This window comes from Erpetoichthys calabaricus, chromosome 9, assembly GCF_900747795.2.
Source record: "Erpetoichthys calabaricus chromosome 9, fErpCal1.3, whole genome shotgun sequence".
NCBI classification, from domain to species: domain Eukaryota; kingdom Metazoa; phylum Chordata; class Cladistia; order Polypteriformes; family Polypteridae; genus Erpetoichthys; species Erpetoichthys calabaricus.
The window spans coordinates 133,647,252-133,669,355 of NC_041402.2; the positions used below are offsets into that span (position 1 = coordinate 133,647,252).

General features: G+C 40.0%; 1 protein-coding gene across 3 annotated transcripts in view; it reads right to left on the reverse strand.

The window, feature by feature from the left end:
• Positions 1 to 22,104, reverse strand: part of ano10b (anoctamin 10b) — a 70,835-nt gene that overhangs the window by 41,275 nt on the left and 7,456 nt on the right. For all 3 annotated transcript variants that reach the window (XM_028810177.2, XM_028810178.2, XM_028810175.2), the window contains exons 2-3: positions 17,124 to 17,276; positions 5,996 to 6,169 (exon numbers count right to left, since the gene is read on the reverse strand). In XM_028810177.2, the coding sequence (XP_028666010.1) occupies positions 5,996 to 6,169; positions 17,124 to 17,276 (327 nt within the window). The remainder of the gene's footprint in view (positions 1 to 5,995; positions 6,170 to 17,123; positions 17,277 to 22,104) is intronic.

Below are 22,104 nucleotides of genomic sequence, written 5' to 3' on the forward strand. Positions count from 1 at the left end.
GTTAGAGACTCATGGTCATCTTATTGTACTGGTGGGATGGCCCAGGCAAACTTTGCTTCCTCTTCTTTATTGGACAGAAGTGACAAAACAGTAAGGTATATATGATATAGCTTCTGAAAATTTAATTACGGCAGATTTTATGACAGGAATGTAAACAACTCAAACCCAGTCTGACACTCAGACACCACAAACTCCAGTAACAATGAGATTTATATAACAGAAAATACTTTTCAGAAAGGTACTGTAGCAGCGCTACGTGACTTGAGAATTTCAGCTACCAGCAGTCACTGCTGTGGCCCTGATTGAATGTCTGAGGAGAGCACAGAGGCTGTTGGGGACAAGATGGGTCAGTGGGAGATTTAAAAGGAAGCCTGATATACAGTAAAAAGGGGAGGCCATGTTGTTTGTGTCTGAGTTCACCTGTCTGTCTTGTCAACTACAATATACTGTTACCAGTGGATTATTGTCTTTTCTTGGATCATCATGCCTGTATGGATGTGAGGACTGTCTTGTGCCTGCCTGTTGGATTTATCAGCATGCTTCAAGAGAGGGAGTGGTCCCAAACCTCTCCACCTCTTGCCACATCAAGGACACCAGTAGAACTGTGTATACAATGGGTCTCCAACCTTTTTTCCCCTGAGGGCTACTTTTACAAAATGAAAATGGCTGAGAGCTAATAAATGTTTTCTGACGTTTACTCTCATAGCTTATTTCAACCCAAACAAACTGAGTAAGCTTGTTTTGCCTGAACATTTACAAAATGTTGGTGTCCACAACTCACATTTTGCATTAAAACATCACAAAAAAATTTCGTTCACCTGCAAGTGCATTTTGTATGTTGGTATGCATTTTCTAGTGTACTCTATCTCATACTATTGACTTAAAACATAAATGCTGTCAAAACAAAACAATGCAATTACAAATACACAGATATTACTTATTCATTTGTCATTTTGTTACATGTCACTGTTTCACTTTACAAGAGTTTTCACGTGTCCAGTGTATCCAGTGCATGTGTGATGTGTTTCTTAGTTAGTGAGATGACTGGCACTGCATGGAGTCAACAAGATAGGCAGGTTCGCTCTTATAGAGTCATTTAAATGTTCATCTGTCTGTCTTGTTTTGAACTTTGATTTCATGACATTCATGTCAGAAGAGGCAGACTCACAGAGGTATGTAGACGCTAACAAATCAGACATTTTCAGAATTGCTTGGTGAAGATGCTTATAGTTATCTGGCTCTACTAAGTTCCAGAAATGCTGAGAATGCTGTTGAGACTTTAACTGCACATTATTTTGAAGGTTTACTAATATATAACATATAAAATCCAATGTCTTTCTGTCTGTATGTCTGTCTGCTTTTCACGAGAGAACTACTTAACGGATTTAGATCAGGTTGTTTCTATAATTTGCTTGAACATTCCAGTTGATTTTGCAACTTCTCTCATTTCACTATGTATCATAGTTTGCTTGCCGTACTGATTTATTTGCACGAATCCGAGATCCACGCAATGGGCTGGGGGGAGAGGCCTTCCTCATTCACTTGCCAGCTTCGGGGCGTGTTCCTTAACTCCGCTTAGCTAGTGAACGAGAGAACAATTGAATTGAACTTTGTTTGATATTTAAAATAAAGTGTTTCTTACTTCTTGATGAATATGAGTAAGGATAGTCTCTTAAGTGTATGCCCCATTGAAAAGAGATTGCAATTCAGATTGTGGATCGTGATTTTGTGTTAAAAGGATTGTGATATAATTTTTTGGAAAGATCACCCACCCCTAATTTGACTAATCAAGTTTTCAAATTTATGTAGGATTCATTAACCCTTTGGCGAGCTACTTGAAAAGGGGTTGCGAAGTACCAGTAGCTCGCGAGCGACATATTGGAGACCCCTGGTGTATACAGTACTTACAGAAAGCTGTTCATTGGATCATCATTTTTCTCCTTCATTTCACACCATCTGTTGCCGCTGGATATTGGACTTTGTGTTTATCGTGTTTGTTGTTGTTACCATTTTGAGTTACTTTTGTGATCACCGACCAAGTAGCTGAGGAGGGTTTGGTTTAACATTTAGTTTGATTTTTCCTTCTGTTTTTTTAATATACTCATTTTGATTATTGTTCAAGTCCTGTGGTTCCCTGTCTCTGTGTGTGAGAGGTGCGAGTCGGGCCAAGGCTGGGTGCGTTCCAAGGGCCACCACTGAAAAAATAAATAAATCACCATCCTTGCAGTGGTGTTAATCTTAGCAGCATTGTACCTGCTACAGTATACAGTGCATCCAGAAAGTATTCACAGCGCATCACTTTTTCCACATTTTGTTATGTTACAGCCTTATTCCAAAATGGATTAAATTCATTTTTTTCCTCAGAATTCTACACACAGCACCCCATAATGACAACGTGAAAAAAGTTTACTTGAGATTTTTACAAATTTATTAAAAATAAAAAAATTGAGAAAGCACATGTACATAAGTATTCACAGCCTTTGCCATGAAGCTCAAAATTGAGCTCAGGTGCATCCTGTTTTCCCTGATCATCCTTGAGATGTTTCTGCATCTTAATTGGAGTCCCCCTGTGGTAAATTCAGTTGATTGGACATGATTTGGAAAGGCACACACCTGTCTATATAAGGTCTCACAGTTGACAGTTCATGTCAGAGCACAAACCAAGCATGAAGTCAAAGGAATTGTCTGTAGACCTCCGATACAGGATTGTCTCGAGGCACAAATATGGGGAAGATTACAGAAACATTTCTGCTGCTTTGAAGGTCCCAATGAGCACATTGGCCTCCATCATCCGTAAGTGGAAGAAGTTCAAACCACCGGGACTCTTCCTAGAGCTGGCCGGCCATCTAAACTGAACGATTGGGGGAGAAGGGCCTTAGTCAGGGAGGTGACCAAGAACCCGATGGTCACTCTGTCAGAGCTCCAGAGGTCCTCTGTGGAGAGAGGAGAACCTTCCAGAAGGACAACCATCTCTGCAGCAATCCACCAATCAGGCTTGTATGGTAGATTGGCCAGACGGAAGCCACTCCTTAGTAATAGGCATATGGTAGCCCGCCTGGAGTTTGCCAAAAAGCACCTGAAGGACTCTCAGACCATGAAAAAGAAAATTCTCTGGTCTGATGAGACAAAGATTGAACTCTTTGGGTGAATGCCAGGCGTCATGTTTGGAGGAAACCAGGCACCGCTCATCACCAGGCCAATACCATCCCTACAGTGAAGCATGGTGGTGGCAGCATCATGCTTTAGGGATGTTTTTCAGCGGCAGGGACTGGGAGACTAGTCAGAATAAAGGGAAAGATGACTGCAGCAATGTACAGAGACATCATGGATGAAAACCTGCTCCAGAGCGCTCTTGACCTCAGACTGGGGTGACGATTCATCTTTCAGCAGGACAATGACCCTAAGCACACAGACAAGATATCAAAGGAGTGGCTTCAGGACAACTCTGTGAATGTCCTTGAGTGGCCTAGCCAGAGCCCAGACTTGAATCCGATTGAACATCTCTGGAGAGATCTTAAAATGGCTGTGCACCGACGCTTCCCATCCAACCTGATAGAGCTTGAGAGGTGCTGCGAAGAGGAATGGGTGAAACTGGCCAAGGATAGGTGTGCCAAGCTTGTGGCATCATATTCAAAAAGACTTGAGGCTGTAATTGCTGCCAAAGGTGCATCGGCAAAGTATTGAGCAAAGGCTGTGAATACTTATGTACATGTGATTTCTCAGTTTTTTTTATTTTTAATAAATTTGCAAAAACCTCAAGTAAACTTTTTTCACGTTGTCATTATGGGGTGTTGTGTGTAGAATTCTGAGGAAAAAAATGAATTTAATCCATTTTGGAATAAGGCTGTAACATAACAAAATGTGGAAAAAGTGATGCGCTGTGAATACTTTCCGGATGCACTGTAAATGCAACAGTTATGCAGTATACACAAATGAAAAACTTAAAAAACTAAACCACTCAAGGGCATGACTATAAAATATAGACCTATCTTCCTCTTTCTCTAACTTAAATCAATGGCATATTCTCCTCCACTTCTTTGTTCGAGTTTTCTCTTCTCTGCCCCCAACTCTAAGCTCATCCCCAAAGGGATGGGAGAAGTTTATAAGGGATAAGCACTTCCCAACCCTCTTCAGAGTAGTGTGACCTAGGTGGCACTGCATTTCCAGTGGAATCCAACTTTTTAAAGAGACAGACATCAGCAAGAAAATCTTAACATCAGCAAGGAAACATAAGATGTGGCTGCAGCTCACCAATGTGAACATTTAGTTACCCTATATCCCTGATACTCAAGAATGCCTTGCAGTTTTGACTGGGGAGTTTTCTAAGTAAACTTTTAGACAGAAGGCTGGCATACAAGCCAGGGATTGTTCCAGACAAACTTTTTCAATGGGATGAAGATCCCTTTATAGTACAGCCTGACATCTAGCATTTCTTCACATTGGCACCTTGAATAAATTTAGGTTGTTTCATGAATGAGAAAAGAAGGAAATACAATTTTAGGAAGATGATGATGTGGAGACGTTATGTGAAATAACATTCTAAAAATAAAGAAAGCTTTATTTGCGGAAGGTAAAGGAATACATTTATGACAGGGTGAAATGAAGACTGGCACTACACCATGCTTACAGGTCAGTTAGATTTATTTATGTGAAGTGTGCACATTCTCCTAGAACTCTTATGGTTTTCACCAGTTCCTTACAATAGTTCAAGAAGAGGCTGTCTAATATGTCCAGTGCTGGACAAGTGTACTATCAAGGGTGGGTTACCACCTCATGTCCACTGCTACCATAATTTACTCTTGCTCCCTGAGAATCAGTGCTGTTTTTGTCACATCAAATTAACTGATAATCCTAGAGGTCTGCATACGTTTCACAAAGAAATATGTATCTCTGTATCATTTTCCTCAGTGAATAAATAAACAAGCATACTGTTTTTGTGTCATTTGTTTAATTGAATTCTCTTTATCTAGTTTCAGGACTTATGTAAAAACATGTCATGTTTTATGACATATTTAGGCAGAAATAGAGAAAATTCTAAAGGGTTCACTGACATCATCTCCAAGGTTCTTCTTGACTTTTAAGTTTTTGAGCAACATGGTAGTGTAGTGATTGCCACTTCTACCTAATAGCTCTAAAGACCGGTGTTCAGATTCAAATGCATCTGGTGCTCCCTACCCAGGCTTCATCTATCTAATTCTCTGGAAAATACTGATTAAGAAAAATATTGACTTTTAATCAAGCAGCTCTGCTGACCTAACTCATTTGCATCCATATGTATCAATTATTTTTTTCCCTGGTGATTGCATGTTTTTTATCTTTGACTCTATCGTTGACTCTGACTCTATTTCAAATTAGTCTGGTGTCCGGTGTAAGTGTGGCTGTATGCTTAATTAATTCTTCCATTGCACTCAGTGCTGCCATGATAGGCACAGGTCTGAAACCTGAAATGGATTATGTTAGAAAATGTATGCAGGTTATCCACAACTGTGTGTCTTCTGACATGACATGGTATTACAAAAGGTTGGTCCATCATAAAGATGAAAATTAAGTAAAAACTGAACTGAATTAAAGCTAAAAAATATTCTCAAGTATAAACTGAAATCAAGTAATTTTAATATGAATGTTATATTCATCCGCTTACTAAATCTTCTTAATTTAGTTTAATGATGACAGTAAGTCAAAATTCTATGTTGGTATTATCAAGAAGAAGGCAGGAACCACACATTGATGACATTATACCAACTTATAGATAGCAATCAAGTAACACTTTGAGATTTGAGGAAAAACAGAATACCTGGAAAAAAATAAGGACACAACGTGCATGTGCAAACTGCACACAGACAATAACTAGGTTGGGACTAAAAACCAGTCTCCTGGAGCTGTGAGGAAGCAGTACCCACCTTTACAGCACACAATATAGAATATTGGGCCTTTAAATTTAATCATATGATTATTTTGCTATTCATATTCTGTCAATGCAATAAAAATGTAATACCTGCATTTGAAAAGTTTTCTCTGTCAGTGATGGAGAATGGCATCACTTCTCCGTTGTGATAGATTTTAGAAAGCCCAAGGGTCTCAGCTGAATGTAACAGAGTGCAGTGAGAAATGGAAAGCAGGATCATGTCCCCCTCATCATCTTCACCAGGATGAACCAACAGTTCGGCTTCTAAAAACAAAAGTTAGAAAGTAAGACGGTCATAAATTCCATGTCATAAAATTAATTGATTCTAACAGAATATTAGAGATATTAATATTAATTGTATTATATTAATTATTATTATTAATTATTATATTATTTTAATATAGGTATTAGGTTTAGCATTCTGGACCAAGGTAAATTTATGTTTTTGAAGCCTAGCTAAAAACAGAAACACAGTTTTATGGCTATATCCACACTACTACAGTTTCATTTCTGTGCCCACACTAACATTTTCACATCATTTAGGAAAATATTTTCAACCATACTAAAATGACCAAAAACATGTATGAAATAATCATGCCCCTACAATGAGCATGCTCAAGACATGGACATCTTAAACTGGGCATACACTGTGCAATTCTGGCATGATTTTAAGTCCAATTTGCAGTCACCAATTGGTTTTATGTACAACTGAGAATTTCAGCTTCATCACCCATTGTTTCACATGCAGTATGAAAGAGGTTGTGATGCCCGATTTATTCTTATGATTAGGCTGTTGCATGATCAGAAAAACAAGTTTCAGTCTTGTAGTGCGAGCTGTCTCACAAGTTTATTTTCTGATGTTGCCATCAAATTTCTTAAAATTCAATGTGCAGCAGCCACAGTGAGTGTGTATGGTACATGTACAGTCTGAGCCTCCCATGATATAGCATGACAATTGGCCTGCATGTGCTTGTGCAATTTGGGCACATATACGACTGATGACTGTATTGTGCAGTGTGAATAATCAATTAAACATGGTTTATAAATAATTTAGATGCATACAGGTAAGTAACACAATAAGCACCACGGAAAACAACTGCCCTTGACAAACAAATCTGTTCACTAATTACAACCTTGGTGGATGGCTCTCTGCAGAAAGTGTTAAGGAAGGTTAAGAACTAACTTCTGCAATTGAGACAGATCAATTGGATGAGGCCTACCAAAATAAAAATTATTAAACAAGTATAAACACGTGTGCTGTTTTTAAAGATGTAAAAAGTGACCACTTAATTTCTTATCTCTAGTTAATAATCTTGAGAGCCTCACTCTTTTAAAACCTCACGAAGTATACAAGCTACAAGAGGAAAGTTCTGAGGAGAATGAGGACTCAGAGAGCAGGAGTACTACAAGCGTTCCCAACCTAGCTTGTACCAAGCCCACTTTGCTTTTGTACTTGGGATCTTTAACCATAAGTATTATTAGTGTTTGCCTTCTGTGACTCAAATACATTTGAATGTTAACCTCTATGGCAGCTACAGAATTTCTGGCATAGGTTGCACATTTTCACGTAACTTCAAGTACTGTGAAAAACATCTAATTTATAAACATCTAAGTCTCCCAAAAGACTCCATGTTTCCAAATTTGAAAGATAATGGTTTGTCACAGCATTATTTGTCTTTAAGAAAAGAACAAGTCAAGTCAAGTTGGGGAACATGCACCGGTACAGTGCACTGCCTCACCCACAACACGATGAAACAACTCGGGATCCCAGTTGGCAAATCCTCAGGCAGACACACAGTCCAGTCCCACCCTCCGGAAATTACCCTCTATCTGCTGCAGCCAGGTGTTACGTGGGTGACCCCTTGGCCTGGTCCAGCCACTCGGATCCCCAATAATGAGTATTTTAAGAGCTGGATCACCCTCGGGGAAACGCGCCACATGACCGTAGTGCCGTAACTGACGCTCCCTCACAATGCAGGTAATGTTAATCATTCGGGACTTCATGAACAACCGCTCATTCTAAAACAAAGTCAAACCAATGGTACCCAATGATTTTCCGGAGATACACAGTACCAGAGGAGTTCAGTTTTCATCTCATGTCACTGGATAGCGTCCATGTCTCGCAACCATATAGCAAAACAGGAAGCACCAGGACTCTAAAGACTTGGACCTTCGTCCTTTTGCATAGATATCGGGAGTGGCACACACTCCTTTCCAGCGACCTCATGACCCCCCATGCTCTAATCCATCTACTGACTTCATAGGCAGAGTCACCAGAGACATGAATGTCACTGCCAAGGTAAGTAAACCTCTCGACAAGGTCGACACTCTCTCCGCAAACAAACACACTGCTGATGGCTGTGCCCAAGAGGCCTGGATCTTGATTTTTATCGAGGATACTCGCAAGCCCAGACACTCAGACTTCTCACTCAGTCTCTCGAGTGCCCCAATCAGAGCCTCTATTGGCTCCGAGAAGATCACAGCATCGTCAGCAAAGTCAAAATCCATGAATCTTTCTTCACCAACAGATGCCCCACAGCCGCTGGACCCCATGACCTTGTCCAACACCCAGTCCATACAAGCATTGAACAGAGTAGGAGCAAGAACACACCCCTGATGAACCCCAGAATCAGCTGGGAAAAAAACAGAGCTTCTGCCTCCACTCTATACAGCACTCACAGTATCAGTGCATAGGCCGCTCATGATATCCAGTAACCTCGAGTGGATCCTACAAACCCTCAGGATGTCCCACAGGGCAGCTCGATCAACTGAGTTGAAGGCTTTATGAAAATCGAGAAAGTCTGCAAAGAAACTCTGCCGATATTCGTGTTTGTGCTCCTAGGATGAGGTCGATGGTAGACTTCTTAGGCGTAAAACTAGATTGCTCCAGTCGCTGGTAGGTGAGCAAGTGATCATGGATCCTATTGAGGAAGACCTTAGCAAGGACCTTACCTGGCACCGAGAGCAGTGTTATCTCCCTGTAGTTGCTGCAATCCAGGCAATCACCATTCCCTTTCCAAAAAGGGATGACAAGTCCCGTTTTCCAGGCAGTTGGGATGATGCCAGTCTCCCAAATGGAAGCAAAGATTTCTTGCAATGCCAGGAAGACAGTCTTACCACCAGCCTGGAGAAGTTCACCCCGGATACCATAGATCCCTGCAGCCTTTCCTCCCCTCAGCGGGTTCACTACCTGTGCAATCTCAGTGAGATTGGGTGGTTCACAGCTAATTGGAGGATCAGCCTCAAGAACCGTGCACCCAGAGATATCCAACATCCTAGCATTCTTCTCCAGTGCAGACTGAGTGACTTCCTTTGATGTCCCCCAAGATTGAAGGTGTTGTTTCTTCCAGACACACATCCAAAAGACCAATTTGAAATAGCAAAATTAAGGTTGCATCAAACTCCTGCTGACTATTCCTTGAGATCTTCAATTTTGGCTACAGTTGAGTGCCTGGCTTGTTTCATTTTCACTAGTCACCAGCTGGATATTGTGTTTCCTGTATTAAAGCTGAAGACTGGTCTAAATTCTCTGAAGAATTATTTAAGTATGCGGTCATTTGGACCATTGCTGTCACAGAAAGCAATGCCCTACTTACAGGGTTTTACCATCAAGCAGGACATACTTATTATATATTTTATGCCTACCACAGGATAAAAAAATCAAGGAAAGCCATTAATTGCTTTTTATTTTATCTATTCGATACTATTAATTCTACCACATCAGTACTGGGATAGAAAACACGTGTCTAAGTTCCCATCACATGGTACAGCGTTTCAATCTTTGAACCCCTGAAGCCGGCCTATTCAAATTGGGGTTCCCCCTCCTGAGACTCCATCCCATATAGTCCATGCAGTAGCGACACATGTCACATTATCAACAAAATGTGGAATGAATAACAAAGCCATGACTAATCACATGTGGTGATTTAATAAAAGCCTATGTTCCCTCAGTGTGCACTAGACGTTATATTCATGTATGTTAGTAATTGTTGTCACTTTTTATAGGTTTGTGTACTGATCGATTTGATATCATTGATAGTTCTTTTTTGGTCTGTTAAAATGCACTTTGTGATGTGCCTGGGTCATATTTGACCAAAATATTTATTTTATTTCAAAAGGGAAACACATGTTATTGCTAATACTGTTCATGTTTTTGATTTTATGCACTTTGAAATGTGCCTAGGTCAGATATGACCCTAATGTTTATTTTTTATTTCAAAGGTAGAAAAAAGCATTGCTACTACCTCAGATTCTGTTCAGTTATAGCTTTTTATTGTTCTTTTATGCACTTTTTGATGTTCCTGTGTCAGATGTGATCAAATTTAAAAGAAAAACAATGAATAAACACTACTTGTTTTTCAATACATTCATTTGTGTTGGTTTAAAATTTGCCATTACCTGCTGCATACCAGCTGCTGAAAATGTTTGTCCCAGCTAAATGTCTTGGTTTGAAAATCTGGCCCAACTGAATTTATAATGGAATAGCCCTGCTGCAGTGATGAGTGAACTCCACAGTATTCGTTTTGCCTCAAGCTCAGAGAACGGCTCATTCCCGGAAGGTAGCATCAGATCAGAGAAAGTGCACTCACCCATATTGCCTGCACCAGTGTCCGAAAATATGAGTGGCAACAAATGGAATTGCTGTCTTCACACTGCTAGCATTTATTTTGCATATAGCTCAATTTATCTTTTAATTTCTGGAATCCATACTTGCGGATTTAGAACACAGTGCCTCTTGACTTGACACTTAGCTTGCTGTCACTCTTCTTTTGCATGCCTCACTTTGTAAATGTCTTCTTTTTGCATTTCTTGATTACAACATATAAGGGAAGAACACGCAACTAGATGCACCCATGAGGTATCACAAAATGTTCTAATAAATTGATTTGATATACACACAAACTGCAAGTGGCTTTGCAGACTTTATAAATAATGAGGTGTTAAACATCCCCTTAAAGTAAATGTGTGGAGGAATGAGCAACGAGAATAATTTCTAATTGCATGCAGTGCTTGAAGTATTCCATTACTCACTGGTACTCCATACTGGCACATTCCTGTTCTGTCGTTAGGAATACTGACTTTTAAAGTATGCATACTAGTGAGTACTGGCAATTCTCACAACACACTTCCACTATTAACCTGTATTTAGGAAAATAATTTGTCCTTTCAATGAGCTTTCATACTTTCAAGGGGAACCTTACTCTCTCCAAAATAGTTTTTATAGAGTATATCAGCTCTCTTTCAGACCTCCAAGGAGGAATCTTCCCTACCCCAGATCTCTGAAGAAATTGCAATGTCTGCATTGTGTCTACAACATTATAACATTATATATGAAGGAGAAGGATGAAGAAACTGAAACAAAGGGGATTGCCACAGGAACTTTGTTCCATTTCAGCCACTGATTATGTGTCAGTAACATCCAGGAACTCATCAAGACTGCGTGATCAAGTTAGACAGGCTACAAGTCAAGAACTCTTTTCTCTAGACTGTACAAATTTCTTTTGCTGCTTTCTGATTTTTTCCTTCTAAATTTTTTGACTTCTAAAACAAAAACATGGCTCTAAGGAGTACAGTATTCCTCTATTTGTCAGTGGTAAATTTATGGTGATACTGGACTGTGTGGTGCTTATTTTGAAGGAAGATAGATAGATAGATAGATAGATAGAACTTTTTATTATTTAGCTTTTTATAGAAGCTCATTAAATAAATACATCAATACATAAATACATACATGCATCCATTATCCAACCCGCTATATCCTAACTACAGTGTCACGGGGGTCTACTGGAGCCAATCCCAGCCAACACAGGGCGCAAAGCAGGAAACAAAACCCGGGCAGGGCGCCAGCCCACCACCGGGTGCGCACACACACACCAAGCACAGTTTTTTTGGAATTGCCAATGCACCTAACCTGCATGTCTTTGGACTGTGGGAGGAAACCGGAGTACCCGGAGAAAACTTACGCAGACATGGGGAGAACATGCAAACTCCATGCAGGGAGGACCCGGGAAGCGAACCTGGGTCTCCTAACTGCGAGGCAGCAGTGCTACCCACTGTGCCACCATGCCACCCCATACATACATACATGGGTGTGTGTGTGTGTGCCCTGCGGTGGGCTGGCACCCTGCCCGGGGTTTGTTTCTGCCATGTGCCCTGTGTTGGCTGGGATTGGCTCCAGCCGATCCCCGTGACCCTGTAGTTAGGATATACCGGGTTGGATAATGGATGGATGGAATAAATAAATAAATAAATAAATAATTAAGCAGACACACTTCAATCTGAACACACACCAGAATGACTATAAGCCTAGAAAATTAAAAAGAAGGAAAAGTTCTGACTTAGCTGTCACAGTCACAGTGCGACATTATGCACATGTATTGCTGTTGTTATAAAGGAGCCCCAGTAGCAATTATTGATGCACTTCTGCTGAATAATTTGTTGGCTGAAAGTTTTCATTGTTACTGGGTCACAAAGAGATTGCTCACAATGGCACTTTTTTTGTTTTAATTCTCTCCTTTGCTACTACTCCGAGTGGGTCCAGAGTGTGTCCCATAACCGAGCCTGTTTTTTTGAAGCTCAACAAAGCTAAATTCAACTCCCACCAAAGAGAAAGAGAGGAAGGTAAAACTTTAACAGTAAAAAAGAGGGAAGAGAATCCTTTTCCCAATATAAATGGTTATTCTAAATGTTATTGATTAGATCCTGTCTGGTTTTAAAAAAGTTTTGAACAGATCCTCTAAGTGAGAATTTAATTTTTTCAAATTTCAAATTGTACATAACATCAATTACCCAGGAGTGGACTAAGATTTTTACAGTTGAGCAAGATAAGTCTATGTGCTAGTAGTAGATAAGGGCAATTATGATCTGTTTGTCCTTCTCCACTTTAAGCCCATCTGGAAGTACACCAAACACAGTTGTTAATGGATTAGGGATGCTTGTGATATCAAGGCTGTCTGATACACATTTAAAGATTTTGGTCCAGATGATGTTAATTTGGTGCGTGCCCAAAACATGTGGCCCAGTGAGGCTTGAGCTTGATTGCAATGTTCACAGTTTGGATCTACCCTGGATACATTTTGGACAATTTTAAACGAAATAGTTGTGCTCAATAAAAGATTTTAAGCTGAATAATTGCATGCTTTGCTCATATGGAGGTAACGTGAACTACATGCATGGCTGCCTTCCATTTCTTTTCTGAAATGTTGAGGAAGAGATTATTTTCGCAATGTACTCTGTGATCTCTGAAAGTAAAGGATTTTAAAATGTTTTTATATATTATAGAAATGCTGTCTGAGTTCTCAAGACTGATCAATATTTTTTATGAAATAGAAATAGGTGGGAAGTGAGGAAAATTGGGCAAGATTCAGTTTAGCAAAGTTTGTTATTTGAAAGTACTGGAAAAATTGTGTTGATGGGAAGTTAAATTTGAAGTTCATAGGATGCAGAGACATTATCTATATACAAATCTCTAATCCAATACATTTTCCAAACATTAAAAACTGTGCAAGTCTGAGAGGGTGGAAAACGGTGGTTATCAAGTAGAAGTTCAAAAAATAAAAACGTCTCTGTCTTGAAGTGCCTCCTACATTGGTTCCATATTCTGTGTGAATGAAGGACAATTGGGTTGTTAGTATATTGATGATAACTTGTATTTGCTTGTAATATAAAGATGTACTTCAAGACTATATTTCTACTGCAGACCAAGCTTATGTGTGTTCATCAATTTGTGTCAATGTCCAGGTTTATAAAGCTTGTATATTTGCTGCCCAGTAATAAAACTGAAAGTTAAGTAGTGCCATGCCACATTCTGCTTTAGGTCGTTGTAGGGTCACTCTTTGGATGGATGGTTGTTTTGTATTCCAAATAAATGAGGTTATGATTGAATCTAATTTCTTAAAAAATTAGTTGTTAATGTATATGGGAATTCTTCGAAAGAGAAAAAGAAGCTCGGGAAGGTTTTCCATGTAGACAGCAAAATTTTGTTGAAAAAGACCATTATATTTACTTGTGATGTTTATCCTAATGTATTTAAAGTAAACTGCAATGATAAATGGAAAGGTGCACAATCTAATATTGTGTGCTAGAGAGTTCACTGGAAAAGTACACTTTTATTCAAATTAATTTTTAGTCCAGATATATTTTGAAATTGTGCTAGTGCTGTTAGGACTACTAGCACAGAATTTTGTGGATCTGATACAGTATATACAGTAGCATAGCTAGTTGGTACCATTCAACAGTATTAAATGCTTTTTCTGCATCCAAAGATAATAAAATCTCTGGGGTGTTAGACTTTATGTGTTTATATATTACATTAAACAGGCGTCGAAGATTGGAAGTCAAGTGTCTGACTTTAATAAATCTGGTTTGGTTTTGTGATATTACCTAAGGAAGCACATTCTCGATCCTTCTAGCTAGAACTTTGTAGAGTACAGTGGAACCTTGAGATACGAGTTTAATTCGTTCCAGCACTGAGCTCGTATAGCGAATTTCTCGTATCTAGAACAAACTTCCCCATTGAAAATAATGGAAATCCAATTAATCCGTTCCGCACCCCAAAAATATTAACATAAAAATCAATTTTCCTAACAAATAACACTGATAAATAATATATACTGTAGTCTACCTTTAATAAATAACACTGGTAAATAATATAACTGATTATTAAAAGAATCAAAACAGGTGTCCAAAGTGCAGTACAGCATTCAATAAATCTTTAAATAAATAATCCTTAAAACAGTTGTGAAGTGGAGGTTTAAAATACACAAGAATAACAATCCTTTAACACAAGGTTAAAACGTCAACAGGAAGCAGTCTTTAAAAAAGAGATGACAATCCCCGGTGCTTCTTCTCTGTTAGCGTCAGCATCTCACCTGCTTCTCCCATGCGGGCTCTGCAACAGGCGAGACACTCTTAATGCAGCTGACCTTCTCTACACCGTCCTGCTTCAGCTGTTTGGCTCGCCTGTTCAGCTCACTGTTTAGCTACACGCGAGCCTGCACTCGCTCGCTCTCCCGCACCGACTTTCTGCTACTGCTGCTTCCTGCCTCCTCCTGCAACCTCCGTTCTCTTTCTCTCTCTCTCTCTCTTCTTTTACTTCTTCTCCCCCTTAACTGGCTCGCGCTTCTCTATATATGCGGGGAGGACATGGCAGCTGCAGCCCATCAGCCACAGGAACAATCATGAATGTGGGCAGTTTCCCACCTGTGCACTTAGGTGAGAAACGCCCACACCGCAGATCGCCCTGCGGCTCGCTACAGCTACCACGCCCCCTCGCTAAGCCGCGAGCTATACCCACAGCCTGGCTCGTGGCTCATTACGCGAGCCAATACTCGTATTTAGATCTGAATTTTTCGCTCATACTTTCCTTGTATCTTGAATTTCTCATATACAGAGGTGATTGTATCTCGAGGTTCCACTGTATCTTAAAATTGTTATTCAGAAGTGAGACTGGTCTGTAAGATGCACATTGTAATAAGTGATATTACCAGCCTAGCACACCACAGTGTAGAAAATCACACTGGCCATCACAGAGTTATAGAAGATGTGAAGGGTGTCACTTCCCACAACAAGGAACACAGTCTCCTGTGAAAAAAAGCCTCCTCTTCCCTTTCTTATATATTTACTCTGTGTTCTGAGACCAGTCCAACCTGTTGTTAAGCCCCAAGTACTTCTAAGAGTCGACCATCGCTACATCCACTACTGGAATACTGACCTGACATAAAGGCTCTTTGGTGCGGTGAAACCAATAACCAGTTCTTTGGTTTTGCTGATTTTAAGGTGCAGACAATTCTCTTTGCACCAAAAAACAAAATTCTCTACCTGACTCCAATACTCTGTCTCATCCATCTTAATTAACACACCCCATAAATGCAGAATCATCTGAGAGTTTCTGCAAGTGACATGACTGATGATTGTCTTTATGTTCAGCAATCTTTGATAATGGCAATGTGATAATGTCACAAAATCAGCAACAAAAAGTAGTGGTGCCTATGATAAAATTGACAAGAAAATGTCAAACAGTGAGAGCACAAAACAGTAATTAAAAAATATTAGTATAAAAAACATTCAAGAAGAGATTTCAAGAAGTTCACAAAACATATTAATGACAGAAGGAATTACATTGATAAAGACAACTGAATATCCTCAAGTTTCAAAATGAGCACTAAAAGTGAAGTCAGCAGGGAGTTGAAGCAGATAGACATTACTGGCAAAATATATCTGTTGTCACAAGCAATCCTTCACCAATCCAATTTCCAATACCTAAGGATCACGGAGAGGTGTTTTACCATGCCAGGAGCACTGGGCGCAAGACACAAACCAGCCTTGGACGGGACACCAGTCCACTGCAGGGTAGACTCAACACACTCCACCCTCAGAATTTCCTGATGTTTAATGAGTACTCCGTCTTGCTGACAAATAAACATTTTTGTTTGAAACAGGGAAAAACAATTTCTGCTATTGTTAAACACTGCCTTTGTTATACTATGTTATACTATATTTTACTGGGTATTGTCATTAACCTTCTTCAAATGTTCTTAAATGTACCTTCAAATGGAGCACTCTATATGAGTAAACTTTTCTAATGTTATTTGTAGATTCCTTATACAAGTGGTATGATGTGTAATCATAAGTTCTAAGTAGCAAAAAGAGAGTTCACAATAAAGGGAATATCCATCCATCCATCCATTTTCCAACCCGCTGAATCCGAACACAGGGTCACGGGGGTCTGCTAGAGCCAATCCCAGCCAACACAGGGCACAAGGCAGGAAACAATCCTGGGCAGGGTGCCAACCCACCGCAGGACACACACAAACACACCCACACACCAAGCACACACTAGGGCCAATTTAGAATCGCCAATCCACCTAACCTGCATGTCTTTGGACTGTGGGAGGAAACCGGAGCACCCGGAGGAAACCCACGCAGACACGGGGAGAACATGCAAACTCCACGCAGGGAGGACCCAGGAAGCGAACCCAGGTCCCCAGATCACCCAACTGCGAGGCAGCAGCGCTACCCACTGCGCCACCGTGCCGCCCTAAAGGGAATATAACTTGAATAATTTGTTATTTATGTAATGAAGGGCATTTACCCTTGCTTTCTAGTAAATTAGACAGTTGAGTAAATTTGTCTGACTTTTTCAATGGTTCATAGAAATTCAAAATTCAAATATTAAACAACTTTTCTAGTAAGCAAAAAAAAATTTTTTTAAACAGACCTTGAATTTTAGATATTAGCCACTTCTTAGTCTCTGGAAGAATCTTTTTGTCTAACTGGATGACCACCAGTGGTTGAATTCTGTTTGAAAGACAACATTGGCAAGTTCCTCTGTTCCAGGAGCTCTTAGCCAGTCTGGCACTCCGAGAGCGATCTGAAACAAGTATACGTGTATATATATATATTAAAAACGGTTTCATTTTAACATATTCATTTTCTTAAGCTATTTCATTCATACATTTTACAGATTATTTTTAACATCATACTTTAAAGGTTCAATTTTTATGAGCATCTCTTTGCCTGAAATTCTTTATATATAATAAAGACCATTGAGCAACTTTGAAATTTTGACTTTTCCCATTCTTATATTACATTCTTTCATTTTAAACTCTGCCAGAAAGGATAGTTATTCTGTGTATTCATTACTAAGGGCTTTTGAGAAGCATAGTGTTTCATTGAATATCGCTTGCATGCTCCCACTAAGTTAAAGGAGAGGTAGCTGTGATGCTAATAAGATCCACTCCAGAGATAAGCTACACTGACATCAGTATGTAGTCAAGTACTGGCAATCACATTGCATTGAAATTAATTGTAAGTACAGTATATTTAGTATTTTTGGTTAATTACTATATAGGGTTGATTTAACCTTTTATAACTGAGAGATTTCAGGCACTAGGCCATAAGCCTGAAAGATCTGTCAAGCTGAATAGCAGTGCAGGGTATTCTGTGAAAGCTGAAAGGCAAAGCAGGACTTTAGAATGTTTTGTACAGATGGTCTGTTTGGAGTTTAGTGGACCTTTTGATCTCCATGGGGAAATTAACTTGTCTTCAGAGGCGTAGCTAGGGTTTTCAGCGCCCGGGGACAACTGAAGATTTCGCGCCCCCTCCTGTTTGCCAAAATGCAATGTGGAAGGGAAATTTGGCACCCCCTGGATGCTGCACCCGGGGACAGATGTCCCCCCTTGCCCCACCTTAGCTACGCCACTGCATGTCTTATGATGTCTTAGTAATATTCCCGTGTTTTGGGAATCTGTCTGGTCTTCCAGAAGAAGAAATCCAGGTGCTCAGTTTAGGCAAGAAGTCAGCAGTGACTGCCTTTCACTAGACTTTTTTTTTTTTTTTTCCAAAAATAGTTCTGTCAAATTTTAGTTCAGTCTTTTTGCTACTTTGTTGCAAAAAAGGAGTGTCTGGTTTAGTTGCTGCTATTCTAAAACTAGGAGAGGAGTGAAAAACATTTACAAGGACATTTTCTATCAACTGCATAAGTAATTCTATTTTTTAAAGCAACTTAATAATTACTACATACCACATTTTTGTTCATATTTATATAATTGTAGCACCAGCACGTTAAATGATTTGAACAAATGTAGCACTGCTGCTGTAAGGGGACCCGGGTTCACTTCCCGGGTCCTTCCTGCATGGAGTTTGCATGTTCTCCCCGTGTCTGTGTGGGTTTCCTCCCACGGTCCAAAGACATGCAGGTTAGGTGGATTGGCTGTCCTCAATTGTCCCTAGTGTGTGTGCTTGGTGTGTGTCCTGTGGTGGGTTGGCCTCCTGTCCAGGATTGGTTCTCGCCATGCACCCTGTGTTGGCTGGGATTGGCTCCAGTAGGCCCCTGTGACCCTGTGTTAGGATATAGCGGGTTGGAGAATGACTGAGTGACTAACTGATAATCTGTGTTCTTTCTAATTTTTAGTTAAAAAACATTCTGTGCAAATTATTTTAATCCAACTTAATATTTCCATGCCTAGAGCCAAAGCACCAAATGTACACTTGAAGTATATGAGCATTTATAACTACAAAATATTGACATTACCAACACTGTCATTTTTATACATCATAACAATAGTGGAATTGATTTATATTATTTAAACAGAAAACAAAGAAATGCAATGCCAACCATTTAAAAGTTATATAGACTAATATTAAATTACAGAGACATTTGTTTACAGCAGGAGAGAACAAAACATAAGACAAGAGTATCATACATGTGTGTCTGTGAATCTGTGAAGTAATACCACCATGGACTGAGAGGGGGCACTAACATTCTCACTTTTTCACTCTGCAGTGGCAAGAAGACCACAGCAAGGAGAATGGACTACTCCTCTTCCGGTTTTCCAGGTTTAAAGTCTACCTCTGCCAGAGAGGGGGAATCAGTTTTGACTCGACTGAGGTGAAGGATGGAGTTCCAGTACCTTAAAGAACTTTTGCCTGAATGGATTGGCTTAATTTTCAGGTATTTGTAACAGAGGCATGTACTGTATATCGTTCATATTTGTTTCATTTTGGTACTGTAATTAAACAGGAATGATTGGCTTGATGCCCCCGTACTTCTTCTGGGATCTGCAGTATCTTATTTCGACCACAAGAGATATAAGAAAATAAACTAAGAGACTGCATATGACAGAGTTATAATCAGTACACACACCCATAAAATTTCAACAAATAAGAATAATGAACTCTAACAGCATACAATAATAATTTATAATTCAATAAAGTCCTTACAGTTTCTAGAGTTCAGAATGCTTAACGCCAAAGATAACATAGTTAAATAAATTATTCTCAAGCCTTGGGATCCTATCCATATTACTAACCGAGAATGCTAAACCGGATGGACGCAGGGACATCCGGCCATGGGCCGTAGCCGCAAAAAGACGTACTGCGCAGGCGCCACAAGAAATAAGGGGCCGCGAGAGGCGGATGAGGGGCCGCGAGAGGCGGACAAGACCACAGAAAAAAGGAGTGAGCATAGAAAAAAGGAGTCAAAGAAATGAGGCGCCGCGAGCACAGAAAAAAGGAAAAGGCACAGAAAAAAGTAGTCAAACGCAGGCGCCGCACGAAACCCATTGCACACGAAGCTAGCACACAAAAAAAAAGAAGACGCTCACGCACAACAGCAAGGCACCCCCCCACCCTACAGGCACCGGACGGGACACACACCAAGAGGGGGATTCAACAAGCCCCTGGAACACAAAAAAAAAGAACACAAAACCACCCCACACACCCTACAAGCAACGGACGGGACACACACAAAGAGGGGGATTCAACAAGCCCCTGGAACACAAAAAGAAAGAAGACGCTCGCGCAACAACAATCCTCACCCACCCCACCCCCCCCCCCCCCCCCACACATCAATAAGAAGTGACACCCAAAGCCACATTTCTAAAGGAAACGTCCATATTAAACATACGTCATCTCAACACCTTCACACTAGGCAGCATAGGTGTCAGAATAGGTGGATCTCCTTACAATAAAGCACTATTAACCGTTCAACTGCAGAAAAGGCTACACATTAACAGTGAGTGCGATCCTCCTTATTACTTATCCATATTTCGCATGCTGAGGAACAAACAAGTCATGAATACACGGTCACGGGTACAAAACGATTCAGATCGGATAACGGGACCAAACACACGAACACGAATGAAACAACAAAATACACGGCGGCGCATACAACGCGCTTCGGAAACTCCGGGAGAAAAAATGTCTCGGCTCCAAAAACGCAAAGCTCAACTAACCCCGTTACAGAGACGTGCCCAAATTGACAGACACAATGAACGTAGACGCATACAGCGCGCGTCTCAAAGTGCTGTATCGAAACAGGCACGAGTTCAAAACGAAAGAGCTCGCGTCTCAGACATACAAAAAAGGGAGCGAAGAGACAGAATAAATGAACGCAGACGTGTACAACGCGCATATGAACTGCCAGAAAACAAGCAAGCAAGACTCCAAAAGCAGAAAGCTCAACTGACCGACATACAAAAACGGACAAGGCTCGATACAAACAATGCACGACGTAGACTGAAATGGACTTTTCGCAAAGTGGAGGCGAATCAATTAAAACTCCAAAATAGCGCGTCACAAATAATGGACATGCAACAACGCGGCACTCAAACGCCACAAGCAAAACATGTCCATCGCGGACATCAACGCCAGACACCTGCTAAACGCTTACGCCGGTTGGCTGACAACGCCTTCAATAATGAGTCCACTATTGAGGAAAATTCATTGGGATTAATGAATGTCATTTGCAATCATTGTCATTCACTTAACTTCCCAGAAGAAACAACTGGCAATACAAATAATGAATTTACACATTGTTGTCAAAAGGGGCAGATTAGACTGCCTCCTTTACATTCATATCCTGAATATCTACAGAAGCTTCTAACTAACGATGTGCCTGAAAGTAAAAACTTTATGAACTGCATTAGATCCTACAATAGTTCATTTGCTTTTGCATCTACCGGAGTACATATCAGGCCACCAAAAGGCAATGGCCCATACTGCTTTCGCATATGTGGACAAATATTGCATCACATTGGAACAGTGCACCCTGAAACAAATCAACAACGCAAATATGCACAAATCTACATCCTAGATCCAGATGAGGCAATCTATCAACGAATTAACCTTCCTGAAAACAAACAATGCACAGAGCTTATAATGAGAAACATCACTCATGTCATAAACAATCACCCATTAGCTAAGTCTATAAAAATGCTACATGAAGTTGAAAAGGAGGCCAATACAAAAGCAAATGCAGAAGGTATAGCAGCAACCATCTTTACTACTAATGTTGTATACAAAGAAATATTCCAATAAAACATTACTCTATGCCAAACACTCTATTTGTTATTTCTATAGGCATCATCCAAACCTACACACTATTCTATATCTAATTCATACATCTCACTCTTTGTCATGCCCCAACGCCAGGGGTTGGCGAGCGAAGCGAGCAGGGGGCGGAGCACCCTAGTAATACATATATGACAATTTATGAAAGTAACATTTTTAAAGAATGTTTTTATTAATGCTAAAAGACAGTTAGGGAGAAATATTGTGGAAAATATAAAACCTGACACAAATTGATTATTTTACTGTTTTTTTAGGACTATAACAAAAAAGGTGATGTAAAGTGCATTAGGAATTTTAAAAGCAAACTTATAACATACTGATAAAGAAAGAGCAAATACTCTAAATTC